The 22685-nt window shown below is 42.2% G+C and overlaps 1 protein-coding gene across 1 annotated transcript in view; it reads right to left on the minus strand.

Moving 5' to 3' along the window:
• Positions 1-22685, minus strand: part of USH2A (usherin) — a 646790-nt gene that overhangs the window by 36767 nt on the left and 587338 nt on the right. Inside the window, exons 61-63 of the mRNA XM_048504848.1 lie at positions 13811-14038; positions 7378-8894; positions 4178-4499 (exon numbers count right to left, since the gene is read on the minus strand). Coding sequence (XP_048360805.1) covers positions 4178-4499; positions 7378-8894; positions 13811-14038 — 2067 coding nt within the window. The remainder of the gene's footprint in view (positions 1-4177; positions 4500-7377; positions 8895-13810; positions 14039-22685) is intronic.

Raw genomic sequence — 22685 nt, forward strand, 5'->3', positions numbered from 1 at the left:
GGTTGGGCAGCTGGGCAGGGGACAGGAAAGGACAGCCAACTGCTATGCAAGCCCCACCCCCAAACCATGAGTGTGTGGCAATTGACTGGAGGTGGAATGCACTTGCAGCAGCATTTCCTGCAGTGGCAGTCTTGCCCCTCAGGAAGAAGCAGGAATCTGGGCCTTCCCAGATGGCCGAGGACTACACTTCCCAACTATCCTCACTTTTCCAGGTTCATCATCAGGAACCTACTCAGTTATACAGTAAGATTGCAGAGGGGAAAGATCCTGTTACCAAAAACAAACCCTAAACCTGTGTGAGCACTTTTCTTTTGCTTCCACTATGCATGTGAGAGGTATAATCCAGAAAGGGAACAATCACCTGCTCCCATGCTGGAGACTCCCCAAGGAAACAGCTATCCACTAAGATATAAGGCAGATGTGCAAAGATGATACTGATATCCAGTGGATTTTTCCTTTTGCAAACCACTCTGGCAAAATAACATTCATAACTTGTTCTGTGCTGGAACCTATCCTTTGGCACAGCTTAATTCCAGAAGGGAATTTTCAAGATTTTTTTTTTCATTTTTGTTCTCCATTGTGGATTTTTACAAAGCAGCTATGCACCAAAGAAAGATCCAAACTGGGTTCCTAATATGAGAGGCTCTGGATAAAGGGAATACCGTGACACACAGCTGGAGACCAAACTGCCCTCCTTAGCCAGAAAGGCTGAGCCCTGTTCACGAGTTAAAGTGAACATATGGACAATCAGTGTGCAATGTACACTATATTTGCTTTTATATATGAATCGAGTAATTCTCACGTTACATTTCATACATATACATCTGAACTCATGATTAGAATCCCAGTTTTATTCAGCTACTGGTTCCTGGTCTCATTTGTAAAGTAAATGCACATTGGCTCTCTGTTACAAACAGGTGCACATATTTATATACAGGTTCTATATGTGTTCACTTTAACATGTGACCTGGGTTATTGGCACATGACAGAAAAGCTATGTGGAGACTCAACAGGAAGTCTGCTAAAGCAGTAGCTAGGAGTCCCATAATAAGAGGGATGGGACCAGGGCTTCCTGATCCCACCTGGAGTTTGTTTCTTTGTTTGGGAGTAATTGGACAGAAACAGAATATTTATGTAAATCTAAATGTGCATTGATGGCTCATTTAAATTTCCTCGCAGCAAGTCCACCATTTTCATGTTTCAGTCTTTATGCATGCTCATGCTGTAATAAATATGTTTGTCTAGAGTTCTATGGGCATCTTCTATATTTGAGGCTTATTGCTGGCTCATGGCCAACAGTGATAGGCTGTCCTTTGAAAAAAGGAAAGAAAACATCTTTCCTTCCCCCTCCTCCTAATCTCAGACATCAAACATCTGGTCAGCAAAGACGATTACACTGCTTCTGAAATATATTAAGTACCTGATTTCAAGTACAAATGCTTACTTCAACAATAATGCATCAGATAGCTTTCTGAAAAGATTTTGGAAAGAATCCTAGTAATTACCTCATTGCTTCACTGAAGTTTAAGGAAAATTACATCATCAGAAAAGACTAGGAAATCAAACATCCAGAAAGTCATCATCAGTAATGGAAAATGCCAGACGTTTCCTTCAGAGTAAGGTGCATGGAGTTGCATGCCTTTCAATATTACATCCAGGTTTATTGGGAAAGAGATTCCTCCCTAACAGGGACCCCTGTATTTGCATACCACAAAGGACTCTCTGACCCAGCTGCCAGAGGCCGAGATAAAATAATCCATTTTGCTATCAAACTAGGGTCCAACTGGCAGGAAAATGCTCCCTCTGGAGGAACGGCTCACCTATTCAAATGCACCTAAGAACACCTTGATTAAAGGCCTATTGCCTTCAGTTCACAGGAGCCCTCCCACACATGAGACTGATTATCTCAGGTTTGTTGGTTCATAACCTAAGGCAAGAGACTTCTCTCATCCAGCTGTTCCTACCAATTCAGCCCTGAAACTAGGGAAATATCATCACAGGGCTACTTAGACTTTGTTGAATAGCAGGAGCTGCTCCCCAGTCCTGATAACTTTATCATGCCATAATGTAAGGGTCTGTTACTCCAGTCAATAATTGAGACTCAGAGCTGGGGGCTCAGGCTTTCCAGCTAGCATACATCTCCAGTTTTCCCGCTTATAATATTCCCCCCCACACACACACACACACCTGTTCCCACAATAGGCAGCATAAGAAAAGACAGTGTTAAGATAGTATTGTTATGTGTTTCCAAACTCAAAGACAGCAATAGGACTAACTCCAAGCCCCAGGGAGGGGGAGGAGCGGGGACGCATAGTGTTCTAGTTACAAGAAGCAAATGAAACAAGATGGCCCATTATCACACAGATAACAGCAAGTTCAGATGCAACCTTGGCACCAGCCCGGCTAGCAGGAGCCCGGCCTGAAACATCTAAGATACCGTGCTTTCTACCTCTTGAGTTTAGTGCCTGACACTCTTGACCTAATCCCACTATGAATCCCAACCTCATTCTTCCCAAAACCCTTTAAAAGGCAATCTCAAGCTTCTCCAACTCTGTCACTGGTCTTGTACCCAAGCCTATTTCACATCTTCATGGCTGGCCTGTTTTCTGATATTCACCCTTTTGCCGAATCACTTTTGCCTCACTTCGGATTCCCAACTCTTTAGTTGGTTTTGGATTTTTCTTTTGTACCGGACAAGCTTTCCACTTCTTCTGACTCAGATCACAGCTCCATAGACTCTTCATTTGGGGCGAAGGGAAGGTACATTTTCATCATTTATTTCCCCTTAGATTCTGTCCCAATCACAAAAAGAATTGGTAGCATTGCTCATTATTTCATTGCTATGTTATTTCATGTTTTTGCTTTCCTTTGTCTTTCAGCTTTCCATCCTTGTATCTTGATAGGGCAATAAATATTATTTCTTTTTTAGATTTACTCTCCATCTCCTTTCCCTTTTGTAATTAGAGTTCAGTGCTAAATTGGGACCCAGTTACAAACCAGTTTTTAGAGGGTATCGATTTTGGTTTGCAGCAGAAAAACTAGATTTGTGTCTAGAAGCACGTTAGAGGCCAACAAGAGCTTAGGGTCTAAACTTCCAAGAGTCAAAGCTTCCTTTATGTCTGATGAAGCAAGCTTTGACTCTTAAAAGCTTATATTCTGAAACTCTTGTTGGTCTTTAAGGTACTGCTGGACTCGACTTTAAAAGATATACAACAGATTGTTTGACCTGAAAAAGTTGCCCTGGGGCAGGGTCCAACCCAACACATGAAAAGGACTTTTCCCAGGTTATGGTACCAGCATGCAAACCTGTTTGAATCATAGATTCACAAGTTACAGTGAACACACATACATCCTGTTCACAAGTTACAGTGAATACACATGCATTCTGCATGTACATATGTACATCTGTCAGCAAGAAGGCTTTTGCACATTTACTTTCCAAATGAAACTGGGACCCTGTACCTGAATAAATGTGTAGTTTCAATCACACATTCATCTGTTCATGCCTTGAATATAACAGGTGAATAACTCAACACACGCATTAAGAAAAATAAAGTTTATACTGTACACAGATTGTATGTACATTCACTGCAATTTGTGATCAAGGTTTCAGAGGCAAGAATGAGATTCACTGAGACTTGTGTTTTTGAAGATAAAATACTGAAGTAATTTCTGAAGAGAAAGAATCATTGCAATTTCTTCCTCAATATTCGTGACATGCCTAAGAACCATGGTGAAACTATATTGCTCAGGCAACACAACAGATACCTGAAATAGCTCTATGGGGCCCTGATAGTTACACACAACTGATAGTTACACACAGTGGGAACAATATTGTGGTCTATCTATACACAGTGTGAAATAAAGTTATAGCTACAAAAAACAAAGGAACAGAGCTATTCAGCGTCAAGCCCATGGGAATTTGTTAGCTTTGGTATGGGACAGAACAAGTGTATGTAAACATTTAAATTTCCTTGGTTTAGTCAAACAATTGATGATGAGTATATTTCTTGTATAACACTGTGGCCAATTTTTTGTCTATCTAGAATAAGTATTTTGTAGAGGCAACAACACTATTTATAACATTACCCATTACAGGATGAACTTCTCTTCTGAAATGCCCAAGAATTTTCATTTTATGTGAAATTTTTCATTATTTACTAGCTCAGTTTCATACCTGATATTCATACTCTGTGAAAGGCAAGAGCTTGGCATCTTTGAAGGAAGTGGATGAACCATTGTACACAAGCACCAAGTCTACATTTAGGTTGCTGGGTGTTTGCTGTCTTCGGTAAAGCTCATAATACAAGATCCTTCCATTTGGCTTCTTTGGGTCTGTCCATGCCACGGAAAGAACGCACTGGAATCCATCACGGTTTGATTGTACTTCTATTAGAGGGGCTGGCTGGATTTCAGGGGGTGCTTCCAGAGTCTCTATAGAAGCCCATTCACTGGAAGTGCAACCCAGGAGTGTGCAAGCTTGGACTTGGACTTCATATCTTTAGAAATACAAATCAAAAACCAGTTAGTAGAAAATATATTTGTGTGTATATATATATATATATGTTACATTAAAAGATTTTTAAAATATGGTTTACAAAGGTTTATAAAGTTGTGAATTTCCTACGTTGTGTACAGGCAGTTGGACTAGATCCGGAGGTTCCGTCCAGCTCTATGTTTCTATGTTTTTCTAAAATTATTCCAAACTGGGGAGGTTATCAGAAATGTTTTTGCTATGTTTCAATTTGGACCAAAAAACCCAAAACCCACTACCAAAATCAAGTGCTTTCTTTCAGAATGAATGTAGACAATGATTCTGGTCTTTGTACTTTTTCACATTTGTGAGGCTATTGTGAGGCCAGGATATGTATTATGTGTCCACCCTGAGGTCCCTCCCTGTGCGGGCCCTTCCTGATGCATTCTGAACCAATTGGAGTTTCTAGAGCAACCAAAATGGTAGTTCTGTGTAGAGAGAGTCTAGTCCCGAGGTAACTGTTGCATGGATCACTAGGCTAGATTGGCCTAGGATATGTGGGGGGGGGGGGCAACTGCTTCACCTGGTGAAGATGGGAAAATGGTGTGTGAGTTGTATGTGCCATTTGAGCCTCAATCATCAAGGAGGAGTGAAGAAGCTCACCTAAACTCCTGATGGTCAAAACCGTAGTCAACTGAATGCAGTCTGCCCAACATGCACTCCCAGCTCCCCCCCCCCATCTAGCCACATGACCTTTGTCTTCATTGGATTTAATTTCAACTGGCTCTCTTTTTATCAATTGCATCACAGCCTCAAAGCAGCTGGCCAAAACATCTGGGGTGGTATCTGGATGACTTTCTATCATCAGATACAACTGGGTGTCATCTATATATTGGTGACTGGTATCTTGGTCCAAACCTCCTGATCAACCTGACAAGAGGGTGCATATAGATATTAAATAAGATTGGTGAAAGAATTGCCCCTTGTGGGACTCTGCACATCAATGGCAGAGGTACTCTCACCATGATGAATGTAGCCACTACAAGACTGTCCCCTTTATTCCTTCATCAGCAAGGCAGCTGATCAGGATGTCAGTTAACCAAGTCAAACACCACTGTCAGATCTAATAATACCAGCAGCACTTGGCCCAGGTGTCTCCAAACTCCAACTGTGAGGATGGTCAAAGCTGTCTCCACCCTGAGGCCAGGGCAGAAGCTCGATTGGAAATGTTCCAAGGCTGATGTTTCCTCCAGAAATTGGCCAGCAGCAGGGACGTAGGTGGGTTCGGGGGGAGGGGCTATGCCCCCACCTGCCCCTGGGGGCATAGCCATGCCTTCCCAAGCCCCCCCCCCAGTGCTTATAAAAGCCTCAGTGCTTATAAAAGCAGCTCTCAGAGGCCAGGAAGCTGGCAGTTCCTTCTGCTCTCCCTACCAGGTAGAGGCGTATTAGGGAAAATGGAGCCTAGTGCAAAATCTGAGTTTTGTGCTCCCCCCACCATGGGTGGCCGTTGTGATGCTGGAATCCACCCCCAAACAGCATCATTTTCAATGGTGTTTAAACTAGGGAGCCCAGATTCTCCTTTTAAACCCACCTTAAAGGGAGAATCTGGGGTCCCCAGTTAAAACAACATTGAAAGTGATGCTGTTTTGGGGTGGATTATCCCCCACCCTGAAACAGCATCAGTTTCAATGTTTAAACTGGGGACCTCAGATTCTCTCTTTAAATCCATGCCAAAGGGGGTGGATTTAAAAGGAGAATCTAATGGGGGTGCTGTCAGGGGTGCAATTGTTAAGCTATCAGCACCAAACTTTCAGGGTATCTTTAGGAGACTCTCCTGATGATACCACCCAGGTTTGGTGAAGTTTGGTTCAGGGGGTCCAAAATTATGGACCCTCAAAGGTGTAGCCCCATCTCCTATTAGCTCCCATTGGAAACAATGGGGGATGGGGGCAACCCCCTTGGGAGTCAATTACTTTGGACCGTCTGAACCAAACCTCACCAAGGTATCATCAGGAGAGTCTCCCAACAAATCCCTGAAATGCTGGTGCTGCTAGCCTAAAAACCGCTCCCCCTACAGGCCAAAAACGGAAAAAACACTAAAAATACAAAAAAACCCCACAAACGGGGGGTGGAGCTTTGGACATGTAATGGGGGTTTAAACCCGGGAACCCCCCCCCCCATCTACGTCCTTGGCCAGCAGGCAGGTCAGTTACGCCTGGAACCACTGCATTATACTGTGCTAAGACTCTAACAGCTGTAGCCAATAAAGGCTAATTCATCTCAACATTGTCTCTGTTGTATGTTCACCTCAACACTTCCCCTACAATATGTTGCGACAACTGTGAGAGGGAGGGAGAGTAGCTATCTCATATTATTTATTTATTTATTTATTTTTATAAAAATGTTTTCTTGCCTATGTATTACCTTAAGCTGTTATTAAATAAACAATTTTTAAAAAATTGTATTAAAGCATATCTTAAAAGATAGAAACTGTGGTTCTTCTCCTTTTGTTTCTTTTTGGACTAAATTCATTCCTCGGAATTATCTATTGCCTATTCTGAGTGCTAACAAAATAAAGAGAAGAGTTTTGTTTATTGTTTACAGGATTTTTCCTAAAGATACAAAAAAAGGGCATCTTCACTGAAATGCTATTTTGGATGATCCAGTTTTAACCACATTATTCCCATATTTATGCTTCCACATCAGGCCCCTTCTCTTTTTAGTGCAATCCTAAACAGACTTACACTCTTTTAAAGCGCGTATAATACTTTTGGGAATTGACCCACCAAATATTTCAGTCTGTCAGAGCACAGAAATATCTTATTGACTATTGCTTTTGTCCCATGGTAGACACTAACCAGATTAATTTAGGATAGTCACTGAAGTATACATTCACAACTTACCTGTGACAGGGTTTTAGTTCTGATGCCGTGTAAGACCTTCTCTTAAAGGAAACATGAGATGAGTCCATATGAACAATTTTTTTTGCCAGTTCCAAAGGATCCCGAATGGTGATTGTATAATTGCTTATATCACCATTGACTTTTGATGGAGGATCCCAGGTAACTAAAATTAACCCTGAGGACCATGCTTGCAATCTAGGAGGCAACATTCCAGATGGTGCAGAGGGATTGGTTCTAATTTTGGCTATTGGGCTGGTTACACCACCTTGACTGTTGTTTGCAGTAACAGTATAGCTATATTCTACTCCTGGTGTTAGCATGAAATCATGATAACGTGTATCCAGACCAGAATAAACCAGTATGTCATTTCTCCTCAGTTCATAACTTTGGATTTTACCATTTGGATTGGCAGGAGCCTTCCATGTGACTTCTATTGACTCTGAACCTGTCACTAGCAACTTGGGGGCTTCCAGATTAAGTGGTAGGCTCTCCATTGTCCATACAGACTGAGGTTCACTAGCTGTGCAGCCTTGGCTAGTACAAGCAACCAGTATGCTCTCATATTTTGTGTAAGGCTGTAGATTCAACACTGTCCTGAATAAACTCTTCCCAACATAGATCTCATCATCATTTAATTTTAAGATGTATTTGGTAATTTCACCATTTTTAATTTGAGGGGGTGACCAGGACATGTTAATTTGTGTGGCACTAATATCTTCCGGACAGGGAGGGTCTACAAATACTGGAGCTGCTTCTAGAGTTTGTATGCTTGTTGAGTCACTGTTGGAACAGCCTCCCATGGTACAAGCAGTTACTGCATAGTGGTAGACTGAATATGGCAGTAACTCTTCATCAGTGTAATTGAAAACAGTGGCATCAAAGCTAAAAGGATAGGGAACATCATTTCTCTGGAGTCTATATGACTGCAGTATACCATTGGGCTGTTCTGGAGCAGACCACAAAATCAACATTTTGTCAGGGCTTGCAGGTATATGTTGCAAGACTGGTGCAGCCAAACCCTTTGGGGCAGCTTGACTGGTCTTTGTGGCTGACCATGAGCTATCTGTATAGCCTGCTGAATTCCAGGCACGTATTTTATATTCATATCTAGTCCATGGCTGCAAATGCTGAATGTTATACACAAATGAATCACTCCCTGTGTTATATTCTGTGAAAACAATTTTCTCTTCTCCTATTGTTGCATTGTTCCCTGAAGCATCTTCTTTGATGCGTCTGTGAATAACTTCATAGCGTATTATTTTCCCGTTTGAATTAATTGGTTTAGACCAGCTTAGTTCAATGCTGGTTGCGTTAACTGACTGGATTATAGGTGCCATCTGAGATGCAGGAGGGGCTTCATCTGTCCAAACTGGCTGGGGTGAAGAGCGAGTACAGCCAGCTTCAGTGCAAGCCTCGAGGACTAGAGTGTACAGAGTGAATGGCTCAAGGCGTCGGAAGAGGAACTGACGAGACAAACCGCTGTATTCGAGGTTGTCATCGCTGAAAATACTGTAGGTCTGAAAGGGGAAAAAAACAGATACTGGTAGAATTTGTACCTTGCTTGTGCAACAGTAACAGCCCAGACATAAAGGTTAGCCTATCATCAAGCCAAATGCAATTTGCCAGCCCACCAGAAGTTAGGTAAACACCCTGTTTTTGTTGGTTAATGGGAACTAAAAAACTAGTTGCTTATCAAGTGGTGATACAGCCTACATTTGGTTCAATTGTTCCATGCTGTCTTGAATACTGGCATTCATTTTTTTTCCGTAATCATCTCTGCACTCACAAGAAATGATAAAATAGTGTTTTGAATTTAAAAAAGAGAATCAAAGGTCTCATTGATTCCACACATGGGGAAAGTTCAGTGTGATGAAATAAAAGCTGGTTTGAAAATCCAGGTTGCAGAGCCATGCAGCCATGAAATTCAGCTGGTAAAGAGGTGGCAAATTAGATAGTTAATAGATGCAAAACCCTAGGAACTGGCAACTTTCTGAGCAATCCTGAGGGAGGGGGATCAAAAAGGCTCAAGAGGCATTGTAACACCCGCATCACCATAAACGGCAGTCAGGGCAAGCATGAAATTGTGCCCCAAGGAGCATAAAAATGTGCCACCCCCAAAAGTATACAATTGCACCCCCTCCCTCCCACAGCCCTACCTGCCTCCATCCTTACTCAGTGCTTCTGAGGCTCTAGGTCCCTTCTGCAGTTATCTTAACACAGGTTCAATGAATAAAAATTTATCATGTGCCTGCTTTGTTTAAGGGTCTCTCTTAGATCCCTCTCTCACAAGGGAGCAGAGGAATGTACTGGAGGCTTTGGTCTGTCAGTGCTACTGTGCCTGGGCACCTGCTGCCCTGTAGCGGGTGTTAATTTTTTGCTCTTTTAACTAATGAACACAGATCTTGCAGCAGGGCTCCAAGGCAAAGCTCTTTGGAAATTTCTGTGCCACCTCATAGCCACCACCCCAAGAGCCTGGACCCCTGCTGCTCCAAGGTTGGCTTGGGGCAGGTCCCATTTGGTGATTCCTGGGCATGTTTCTGCATGAGGGAAAGAAGGCAGATCTCTCTCTCTCTCTCTCTCTCTCTCTCTCTCTCTCTCTCATTGTTTTGGAAAACTCAGTTATTATCTCTCTTCTCCCCCCCCCCCCACACACACTTTATCTCTCCCAGAAAAAGTAAGCTATTGAACAGATGAGCCTGGGAATGGGGGAGAAAAGAGCAGAGGGAATGGGAAAAAGCAGAAAGAGGCAGCCAAGGTGAGGAAAATATGGTGGGCAGGCACAAAGCAGTAGAAACTCTCAATCACCGCTTGTGGATGCCCTTTGTGCCAAGATGGCAAGGATTCCTGCAGGTAGACTGGGTGGGTGTCCCAGAAGGGCTACACAAGAGAAGAGCTGGCAGGTGAAGGCTCTCCAGGTAGGGAGGCTGGCTGGCTGACAGACTGTGCCCACTTGGCCCATCTAATGGTTTTTATGCAATGCAGCTGGGGAAAGTCTCTGCTGAGCTGGGGCAGGATCTGAATCCCCTCGCACAGGTGGCAGTAAGTGCACTGTGCACAAAGAGGCTGAGTGTGGGCCAGCCTGCCAGAGGCTTCCTCCCTCACAAAGGGCCCCCCAGGCAACACCAGTGAAGTGGTACCCAGGGCACAAACCCTGGCCTGTCCCGCTCTAGATACATGCTTGGCTGTACAGTATATTGTTCAGGCCACACCTGGTGTACTGTGTGCAGTTCAGAAGGCTTCACTACAAAAAAGAATGTGGACAGAATGGAGCAGTTGCAGAGGAGCGTGACAAAGATCATCAGAGGCCTAGAAACCAAGATCTATGAGGAAAGGCTAAGGAACTTGGGAACATTTATTCTGGAGAAGAGGAGGATGAGAGGGATATGAGTTCTCTCTTTAAGTATTTGAAAGGCTTTCGCTTTGAGGAGGGTGGGGAGCTTGCAATAATAGGTTTAAATTACAGATGGAATGGGTATTAACTGAGTTGTAAGATACATATATTTATTAGTATGTAGTGTTCAACAGTGGAATCAGCTACCAAGGGATGTGATGAGCTCCACTTCACTGCTACTTTTTAAACAGCAAACAGTTGTCTGGAATGCTCTATGCTGATTCTGCATTGAGCAGGGGGTTTAACTAGATGATCTGTATAACCCCTTCCAACTCTATGGCCCCTTCCACACACGCAAAATAATGCGTTTTCAAACCACTTTCACAACTGTTTGCAAGTGGATTTTGCCATTCTGCACAGCTTCAAAGAGCACTGAAAGCAGTTTGAAAGTGCATTATTCTGCATGTGCGGAATGAGCCATAATATGATTCTGTTCCATGATTTTGACATGATGATGGTGTGGAAACTCTTGATCTTGTTATGTGGGAGATACAATGCAAGTTATATTGTAGTACACTTCTAGAAGTGAAGTGACAGCCATTGATTGGTTGAATTGGCGTGAAGTTTCAGTTCTTCAGGGTATAAAACAATTTGCAGTATTAGTTTTGTGACAGAAGAAAATTCTCTCACTAGGAGTAAAACCTCACATGTCATAGAAAAGGATTGTCAAAAGGTCCTCAGAGATAGTGAAGCTATGAATCAAACCAGATGGGAAAAATCCTTCTGTATTCATTCATATATGTGCCTGTTCATATGCAAAACCAGGGTGGGAGCTGTTATTGTTTTCACACAAAACAGAGGCAATGCTCTGTTGTTCCAATACAGGAAGTAGGCGGGGATAAAAGAAAAACGCTACAAGAAACAGATTACATCAATCCAAGGCAGGAGAGAAGACTTGTACTTGACTTCTTAAAAAAAAAGATTCAGCTCCTACTTTACTTATGAATAGAAAATATGTGCATGCTTCCATCCTACCTAATTTTTCCTTAGTAAATTAGTTGATAGCAAATGCCAAAGATTGAGAATAGTTAAATTGATGTATAATTCTGAACAAACCCCCTAGTGTTCAGATGAAACACAATGTGGCCAAGTACTGTCTAGGGCCGTGGTGGCGAACCTTTGGCACTCCAGATGTTATGGACTACAATTCCCATCAGCCCCTTCCAACATGGCCAATTCGCCATGCTGGAAGGGGCTGATGGGAATTGTAGTCTAACATCTGGAGTGCCAAAGGTTCGCCACCACTGGTCTAGGGTGATGTATCTGCAAATGTGTGTGTGTGTGGGGGGGGGGGTCCACAATTGCAGAAAAATCTTAATATTAGCAAAAAAGAGGGGCAAGGAAGTTGATTTATTTATTAGATTTATACCCTGCTCCTCCCTGACCAAAGTTGGGCTCGGGGAGCTTACCATTACAAAAAATATCAACAGTTAAAATACACAAATTAATTTAAAACAAAATTCAAATTTTCCTGTGTGATGCTATAAATGCTATTAAAATTCTAAGGCCAGGGTGATGATCCATGGTGGGACATGATGGAATTGCAAGATAGTGGATACATATTCTGAACAGCATTTTTTGTGAAGATTAATAAACCTACTCTCATACAGGAGACGATTATACAACCTTATTTTGATTGATCTTCCCTGATGAAGACAGAAAAGGAGAAAATCAGAGTCCCGTTGGAAGAGACTTGGACTTTATTCTAGCTAGGAACTGAAATTTCCATTAATGAAATATATTTATTTGTAGCATTTAAGCATTGCTTTATTTTCTGTATGATTGTTACATGAAACTTTGCTATATATTACAGTGATATTGTATTGTATTATTCCATTTGTACACCGCCCTCCCCTGAAGGGCTGTAATTAATACCACAGATTTTTGTATTACAATTTTTGAATTGTTTGCCTTTTACATAATACTCTGTGATCCTTTTATTTTGTAATAGTAGTCTTTATTGAACTGGTATGAAGTTAATAATTTATACATATAAAGAGTTTTTTGGTAATAGATGCTCTAGGGCCAGGGATCTCCAGCATGTTGTTCCCAGCAGAGTGTGACACCCTCTGGGAGTTATATTGGGAGAGATAGTCCCATAGATAGGATGGTCCAAGACAGTTCAGGCTTTAAAAGTTATCACCAAAATGTTTATTCAATATAAAATACTTTAAATGCTAAGATTTTGAAAGACCACCTCATGAGATCTTGGCAGTAATTTTGGATTGTTTTGCAACCATAAATAATATCACTGACTGGTTGCTAAGCACCTTAAATGGATGCTGAGATCTTGTGTGGTAGTCTCATGATGAGATGTCATTGGTCAATTAAACTATGAAGCTGACTGATATGAGGAAAGAAAGTGCTGGCAGGCATGAAGTCCATGTGGCAACGATCAGGGACCCCAGCAAGAAAGGAAAGAAAATGTAGTTAAATAGCAGGGAACAGGGACTAGAATGGGAAATTGTGAGCCTGTGGGTCAAGGCCACCGTTCATACACAAGTCTGCTTCAAAGGGGGATGTGGGCATGGCTTGGTATCCAAGAGCTTCTCCTGTCATGCCGATCCCATTGGTAGGCTATTAACTACAATTAGAAAAGAACCTCCACATTCCATCAAAGATAGAAACAACTGAGGCCAAGGTACATGGCTTAATCTCTGGTGTGTGAGTCCTGCCATCCTGTCTTTGACTCCATGCTCCAGCATTCCTTCCTGTATACCCCAAGACTGCTCTTCCAGAGCTACCGCACCAGATAAATAGCTGGTTATGACAAATAAATGGTCTTTGTGTGTGCTGTGCATTTCGCATGTCTGACGTCTTATAGTGAGTATGAGAGAGACCCATGCCTATCCCGGAGATCCTGCCAATACGGCCAATTGTACATACCTCTGATGTGCTCTTGTTTACCAGTATGTTACATCAAATCCTTATACAGATTTCAAAAGAATATTAAGAACAATCAGATTGATGACTTTGTACTAAGTGTTTTATCAATATTTAGCTCCCCACCCATTTCTTTCCACTTTAATTAATTTGGATTACCTTAATTATACCATTGGGCTTAGAAGGTTCTTCCCATTTAAGTAACAGCGCCCTGCCATTCTCTTTCTTTTCCACAGTAAAGTTGCCCAAGGCACTTGGGGAGGCTTCCAGAGTGCGCATTGAAGTCCAGGGACTCGAAACTTGTCCAGCATTGTTGACAGCAACAATATGAATGTGGTAGGTTGTAAATGGCTTCAAACCAAATAAGTGAGTTTGATGCACTGTTCCCTGCAGCAGAAATATATGGAATTTTCTTTAACTCTTGTTTAAAATACATATATAACTCTTTAACTCTTTAACTCTTGTTTAAAATACATATATATCTATATATATAAACGCGAAATACCACTGACTGACTCACTGACTCATCAACAGAACTCAAAAACCACCGAAGCCACACACATGAAATTTGGCACACCTGTTACTTATGTACTCCAGATGCTCACTAAGAAAGGATTTCCCAAAATATTCACTTCCACTCGATTTATTACCTATTTACTGTTTTAACTGCTCATCTCTGGCATCTGCGTGAACATTCTAAGGGCTAACCAATCCCTCAGTCCACAGACAGGCTGCACAAACATTCTAAGGGTGACAGTTACACACCAGCAGCTTCATGTCCTTCACCAACTGCACTCTACCACCACCCTCCACAACGCATGTGACCCTATTTGAAAACAAACCCATCAGTCCACAGACAGTCTGTGAGGAAATATGCTTCATGTCACCCCAAAGTTCACAAACAGGCTGCAAAAAAGTATGCTGAATGTCACCCCAAAGTTAACAGACAGGCTGTGAAAAAGTACTCTTCCACCCTCACGTTAACAACACCGCTACAGTCAAATACTATCAAAACAGATTACAAACCACACTATCACCTTGGACTACTAAACATTTGTTGGGTTTTGCATATGGATATCAGATTGCTTACTGTGGAGACAAGTTTATTGATCTCGGCCTCTGATCACCCTGTGCTTGGTGTCATGCTCTGAAGTGGTGGGATGAGTCCCCGGGAATGTGCTGCAGTGGCAGTACAGTCCAGCTTCTTGCCCTTCAACCCTACCCTGAACCTCTTCACAGACTTTTCGCTCATCAGCATCCAATGGAAGAACACTTCCTTTCTGCATCCCGAAAATACAATGGCTGCTTCCACATGACATCTTTTAGAGCCCACCAGGTGAAAGAGAGCAATAACACATTGCATTGGAAGACAACTACAGGAAGCTGCTGCAAAATATGCAAAAACAAACCCATCAGTCCACAGACAGGCTGTGAGGAAATATGCTGCATGTCATCCCAAAGTTCACAAACAGGCTGTAAAGAAGTATGCTGAATGTCACCCCAACATTCATAGAGAGCCTGTGATGAAGTATGTGTAGCGAAGCATGGGTGCCCTGCTAGTGTGTGTGTGTGTGTGTGTGTGTGTGTGTGTGTGTCGGTCTATCCTCTCTCTATATCTATATCTATATCTATATCTATATCTATATCTATCTATCTATATAATTTTTTTGCTCATGGCATAATCAATTGCACATATAAGGTTGGATCCAGAGTAACATTTCTGATGGCCAAGGATTTTTACCCACAGAGTACAATTTTCCTGTGTCCCCTCCACCCACAACAGTCTAACATATCTCCACAAATTCTGTTACTGGAGGGGAGAGGATCCTCAGGAACACATTTCAGGCTAATGTGGGAAAAGGTCGGCAGGAAAATTACATTCCATTGGTGGAAGTGTTTGTAGCTGTGAAAATGCCTAGTCCAGATTCCGGTCATAGTCTGCTTTCTCATGGGGCTTCTAGTGGTCTCTCATCAGTGTTGCTGCTGTGGATATTGCTTAGCTTCAGCAATGTTACAATGCTGGATATTTCCATATCATTCTCTTCTCTTTTATTTCCATATCATTCTCTTCTCTTTTAGTAAAACACAGGAATTACCATGGGTTGGTTCATTCAGTCTATTTGAAAGCTTTACATTGCCAAGCGAGCAGTGATAATGCTTTCTTCAAACAAACAAACATTTGGATGGGGAAAATGCTAACAAGTTCAATCAACCTATGGTGACCCTGCAGGGTTTTCAAGTCAAGAGATCAACAGAGGGGGTTTGCTATTGCCTGCTTCTGCATTGTAACCCTGCACTTTCTTGGTGGTCTCCTGTCCAAGTACCAGTCATCCAGGTCAGGGCAATCAAACATTTATGAGGAACTTTAAAAAGGTAGTGTAAAATCTCTTTTTAGGATACCATTATATTTCTTCATCCAAATTAAAATCTTTCTTGTTACCACAAATCATGCCAATGGAATGACTTCATTGTACGAGCCTGTTTGAATACCATGGACTGATGTCAAACACTGAGCAAGCCTCCAAAATTTAGGGGGGAAAACCCTTTTGAAAATTTGCATAAAATGATGTAGAAATCAAAAGGAGCTGAAATGGGAAGGTTTTTGCTCATGGCATAACCTGCCAGTCTAATGCCTAACTTGCAAGCATACACAGCAGGACTTTTTCTATCCCAAAGGAAGGAAGGAAGGAAGGAAGGAAGGAAGGAAGGAAGGAAGGAAGGAAGGAAGGAAGGAAGGAAGGAAGGAAGGAAGGAAGGAAGGAAGGAAGGAAGGAAGGAAGGAAGGAAGGAAGGAAGGAAGGAAGGAAGGAAAATGTCATCATTAAGTCTCATATACCAACTACTTCATATGCCAGCTACAAAACTTAGTTTCCAACACACAACAGTTTCCTAAAGCACAAAATGTATCCAGTCACAAGCTGCATTCTGGTTATGTGACCTTTTTGGACATATCTCATCCTTTGTGCTGTCATGTGGTCCATAAATTTAGGGCTATTTGGCAACTTTATTAAATTAAACAGTCTCAGTTCATCAGCCCTGTCCACCCCCCCAATAGTCTGACTAGTCATTTAAACAAACACTGTTGGACTAGGGCTTTTCTTTTTCTATATTTAATTCAGTCTCTTCTAAGGAACAAAGAAGTCAGGAGCCAGGAGTCAGTTTTGCACTAAGTAACCAAAACATCAGAACTTTTAAGCATTTAAATATCTGTTAAGGTCCTAGACTCATAAACATTTTTGAACAGGGAAAAAAAAACAATCATTTCTTTTTTAAAATATTAAAAGTTAGATGATAAATATTTAAATAGTTATTTCCCCACAACAATGAGTTTTCCTTTTAGACAAATATAGTGCTGCATTTGAATGTCCATTCTGAATATTAAAACTCAACATGTCTCTACTACAGATTATAAATATACTTTTCAATGACAATTATTCCCACCCTCCCCTGTTGAACAGGGCAAACACTGGTGAGATTAATAATGAAAAGCTGGGGGGAAATATAGCTATTTGTGAAGAATTTCCAGCCATCCATACTAACAAAAACCTGAGTTTACCCCACTCAGCACTTGTACAAAGCACTTTATTATCAGACTACTACAGAATGTAATCAATATGGAATTGTATTAAAGCTTATTATTTACCGCTGTACTACTGTTTGGGGTCCTAATTGACCCCAGTGGCTTTTTAATGTAAGTTCACATGAATAAAAAGTTTGCACTCACATAGAAAGTTCCCACCATGGAATAATCAACCACTTTTAAAAGTAGAAAATATGGAGTAGTAAGATGGGAAAAACGTTTTACCCATCTCACCCATTAAAAAAAACTTTGGCAAAAACATAGTAGGCTTGGTGTAGAAATCACCTCAAACACATTTTTAAGTTGATTATTTTTCAATGTTTAGTATATATTTTGTCGTAAGAAATGTGGAAAGCATATAGGAAAGCATAAAGAAAAAGGTATGTATTTAATAATGGCTCAATTACAGTATACCTCAGTATGGAGAATCTTGTTCAACCCCTAGATGGCAATACTATCAAACAGTTTTTGTACCATGAGTACTTAATGATTAACAGCCGGCATTCAGTCATCCAACATACTCAAGGCAGCCATTAAAAAAATAACAAAAATGATTTCATTATAGATTCTTTTAATAAACATTTATGGCTTAGATCCTTGAAAGTGGAAGCATTCAAATTGCCATAGCTAAAGGGAACCTGTACAGCCCAATGCAAAATTATGGACTGTGGATTAACGTACAAAGCTCAAACTGAAGTTCATGCTTGGCATAAAAATCTGGCATCAGGAATTACACAAAATACGATTAAAATTAGCTTTGCTGCTTGATGCGGTCTGTATTAACTGGTTTTTTTTATGAAGACAGACATCTATTAGGTTTCAACAACCAAACTTTTAAAAGCCTGCAATTTATATCCTAATGTTCAGTAGTGGAGATGAGGGTGGATGTTCACATTGAAATGACTGCTTCCAGTCTATTACACAGAGCTTTGGAGAAGGAGACAAACACAGGATTATATGCATCAGATGTAAAAAAAACTGTAACATCCTCAACTGTATCTGCTTGAGTGTATAGACGGAACAATCAAGAGCAATGTTTCAGAAGATCTGAGGCTACAAAATGAATTCTCTTATTTCCTGCTGCTAAGAACAGTTAGATTTTTTACCTCACCTTTTCTCTACCATAAGTAATCTCAGTTCGTCTTACAATCACAATCCCTTCCTCTCTCCACAGCAGACACTTTGTGAGGCAAGTGAGGCTGAGAGAGTTCTTAAAGAACTGTGACTGGCTCAGTGTCACCCAGCAGGCTTCATGTGAACCTGGTTCTCCAGATTAGAGTCAATTTCTGTGAAACCACTACACCACCCTGGTTCCCCAAGAAGATTGCACTGCTTGGTCCAATGATTATCTATGGAAGTCATAACTAACTGTAAGAGCATTTATTAGCTAGCCATGTCTCTGGACCCCCCTGAAAAGGCAGGGATGGTTTAAAAGGAAGATCCCAACAATTAGTTTAGAGGTAGAATATAGCACCATCTCTTCTTCAGTTCTCCATGTTCCACACCTTCACTTAGTCCAACCAGGGGCGTAACGAGGCAGCCCTGGGCAAACTGTAGCCCTGGGCAAAACCTGAGTTGGATGCTCCCCCCCCCCACATGGGCGGCCACTCCACCACAACCAAATTTTGTTTTTGCACCAGGACATTGGTGCCTGCAGGGGGTGCACTTTTAGACATATCAGCACCAACATTTCAGCATATCATCAGGAGACTGTCCTTATGCTACTCCCCAAGTTTGGTGAGTTATGGACTCCCAAAGGGGGTGCCCCTATCCCCCATTGTTTCCAATGGGAGCTAATAGGAGATGGGGGCTACAGTTTTGAGGGTCCATAACTTTGCCCCCCCTGAACCAAACTGCATCAAACCTGGGGGGTATCATCAGGGCAGTCTCCTGATGAGACCCTGAAAGTTTTGAGACTGTGCCTTCAGAAATGTGCCCCCCCAACCTGCAACCCCCATTGACAGCAATACAGAAAACTCAATGCAGAACAAAGATTCTTGAGCAAATTTCTAGGATGTTCCTGAAGGGGGCGCATTTTTTGATGTATCAGCACCAAAATGTCAGGGTATCATCTGGAAACTGTCCTGATGGGACCCCCCCAAGTTTGGTGCAGTTTGGTTTAGGGGGTCCAAAGTTATGGACCCTCAAATGGGGTACCCCATCCCACATTCTTTGCTAAGGAGATGGGGCTGCCCTTTTGAAGGTCCATAACTTTGGACCCCCTGAACCAAACTGCACCAAACCTTGGGGGTGCCATCATGACAGTCTCCAGATGATACCCTGAAATTTTGGTGCTGATACGTCCAAGAATGCCCTCCCTGCAAGAACATCCCGAAATCTGCCCAAGAATCTTTGTTCTGTATTGAGTTTTCTGCATTGCTGTCAATGGGGGTTGCAGGCTGGGGGGGCACATTTCTGAGGGCACAGTCTCAAAACTTTCAGGGTCTCATCAGGAGACTGCCCTAATGATACTCCCCAGGTTTGATGCAGTTTGGTTCAGGGGGGCCAAAGTTATGGACCCTCAAAACTGTAGCCCCCATCTCCTATTAGCTCCCATTGGAAACAATGGGGGATAGGGGCACCCCCTTTGGGAGTCCATAGCTTTGGACTCCCTGAACCAAACCTCACCAAACTTGGGGGGTAGCATAAGGACAGTCTCCTGATGATAGCCTAAAACTGCTCCCCCTGCAGGCCAAAAATGGAAAACCACTAAAATATCCAAAAACGAACCCAGCATTTTGATGCCCCCCACAAGGTGATGCCCTGGGCAGCTGCCCACCTTGCCCAATGGGCATTACGCCAGTGAGTCCAACAGCTGCAACTGCATGTGGTTTCTTATTAACACCCATCCTTTGTTCTCTCTTCTTCACATTACATTGGCTGCCAAGTCTTGTGATAATGCTTTGTTTTCCTGTCAATGCTTGGCTCAAGACTTTCCTTCGACTGAATATATGCATTCTCCTCAGCATCTTGTAAACACCACATTTTTTGCTTCAAATGGGGGCACTTCAAGTGTTTCATGTCTATGGGAATTGTTGCCCTTAGTGGGTAATGTTGGACATTTTGCCAAATCTGGGAGCAGATTTTTGCCAAAGCTGCTGGCTTTTTACATATCTGTGCATTCTTGTGGAAGCCCATGGAACTCCACACACAGAGAAAACAAAGTTGCCCTCACCTGTAGTTCATTGGCTCTCTTCTGTGCAGGCATGCATGGGACTGTGTAGGCCCAGGCTGGCCATGGAGAACTGGCTAGAACAGGGGTAGGGAACCTGCGGCTCTCCAGATGTTCAGGAACTACAATTCCCATCAGCCCCTACCAGCATGGCCAATTGGCCATGCTGACAGAGGCTGATGGGAATTTCAGTTCCTGAACGTCTGGAGAGCCGCAGGTTCCCTACCCCTGGGCTAGAAGCTTCAGAGCACTAGGAACACTCCCCCTTCCCTCTGTGTGGAGCTGAGGGCAGGCTTGTTTCCACCCAAACAACCATGTGATGGAGGCAGGGAGAGCTCAGTTCTCTTTTTCACCACAGTGGAAACAAACAGCAGACCACAGCAGAAAAAGGAGGGAGGGATGTGTGCCTGCTCAGAAGACACTCAATTAACAACAGTTTCAGGTAAGTGCAACTCTGTTTTCATCATTGTATCTTCAGTGCAGTCCCACATGGGAGAGTAGCAAGCTCACTTACCATGGAGGTCAGTGTGGGCTTGTCAATTAAACAATTATTGTAAAACTGCTTTTCCAGCAGCTGAATCTCCCATGGAATCTGCATTAATGGAGTCAAGTTGGAGAAAAGGAGTAGACCAGGTAACCACTTTGCAGATGTTCTGGAGATCAACCCTGGCAAGGAAAAAAGCTGAAGAGGCTTGGGCCCTGGTGGAGTGGGACTTATCATAGAGTGGACAGTCAAGTCTAGCACAGGCATAGGCCAAACGAATAGCAGAAACTACCCATCTTGAAATGGTCTGAGAAGAAGCAGCTTTACCCCTTTTAGGTCCTCCAAAACAAATGAATTTTTGTCCTGCCTAAACAAACTTGTACAGTCTAAATAAAAAAGAACTGCCCTCCTTACACTAAGTGAGTGAAATAATTGTTCAGATGATAACTGGGGGTGTGGGGAAAAACAAGTAATATAATGTCCTAGGACACATGGAACTGGACACTGCTCTGGACCTAAATTCAAAGCTAGGATGTAGCACCAATTTATCGGGGTGGAACTTGGTGAAAGGGTAATCAACCCATAAAGCTGACAACTTGTCCATTCTCCTGGCCAAGGTGATAGCAATCAAGAAAGAGACCCTGTAAGATAAAAAAGACAATTCAGATTTTACCAGTGGCTCAAAGGGTTTATGCGTAATGTGTGATAATACCAAAGACAAACTCCAAACAGGAAGATGAGGCTTTAACACATTAAAAAGGTTAGCCAAACACCTCAAAAATCTCTTTGACCCAGGACTGAAAACACAGTGAGGATGAACATGAAAAGCAGGAATGGCAGCCAGAGAGTCTTTAACAGAACTAGTGGCTAGATCCTTCTGTTTTGACCATAACAAAAAGCAAAAAAAAATCATGTGAGCAACAAGTGATAAGAGATAGACCTTTGGATTGAATCCACTGTACAAAACATTTCCACTTGGCAGTATAAGACTTGTGTGTGGATGGTTTGTGTAACACTATTTCTACTTCTGTGACATTATCTAGAACTTGACCTAAGATTGGATTAACTATACTGTTAGCTGTAGGGAAAGGACATTGTGATGGAGAAGGGACCCTATTGTAATAATCTTTTATTTTATTGGAAGGACTCTGAAAGTTCCCTGAGAAAATGTGAGCAGAGTGGGAAACCAATATCTTTTTGGCCAATGAGGTAAGACTCCCTGCTGATCAGAGGCCATTTTAGCTATGGTTTGTGGAGCAGAAGAAAGAGGGAAGACATAGAAAAAGCATGTGACCATCAGAATTGGAAGGCAACTCCCAGTTGTCCATCCCTGCACTGTAACAGAATAGGGAGCATTTCGTCTTGGAACTGGTGGCAAATAGGTCAACGTAAGAGAATCCCCATTCCCTGAAAATGGAGAGTAAACAGCGTAGCTTGATAGAACACTAATGATTTGACATAGCCTGTCTGCTCAGGAAATCTGCAGTAATATCATCTTCTCCTGCCATGTGGATGTCTTAACAGGAAATTTTTGTATTCAGTGGTCCATTGTCACAGTTGGGGAAACCACAGCACAGAGGGACATGAAACCCATTCACCCCTTGCTTATTGATACTAAAACAGCTGCCATGCTGTTTGTTGCAATGAGTAGATGTTTGCTAAGGCTTGGTGATTCAGATATCCGAATCACCTAAAATGGCCGAACTGCAGTCTATTAAAAAATATTTGGGCCATATTCGGCCCAAATACAATATGCCCAAATACAAGCTGATCTGAATAGAAAGTATTTGAATCAGCT

This window comes from Sphaerodactylus townsendi, linkage group LG01 (assembly GCF_021028975.2).
Source record: "Sphaerodactylus townsendi isolate TG3544 linkage group LG01, MPM_Stown_v2.3, whole genome shotgun sequence".
Lineage (NCBI taxonomy): Eukaryota > Metazoa > Chordata > Lepidosauria > Squamata > Sphaerodactylidae > Sphaerodactylus > Sphaerodactylus townsendi.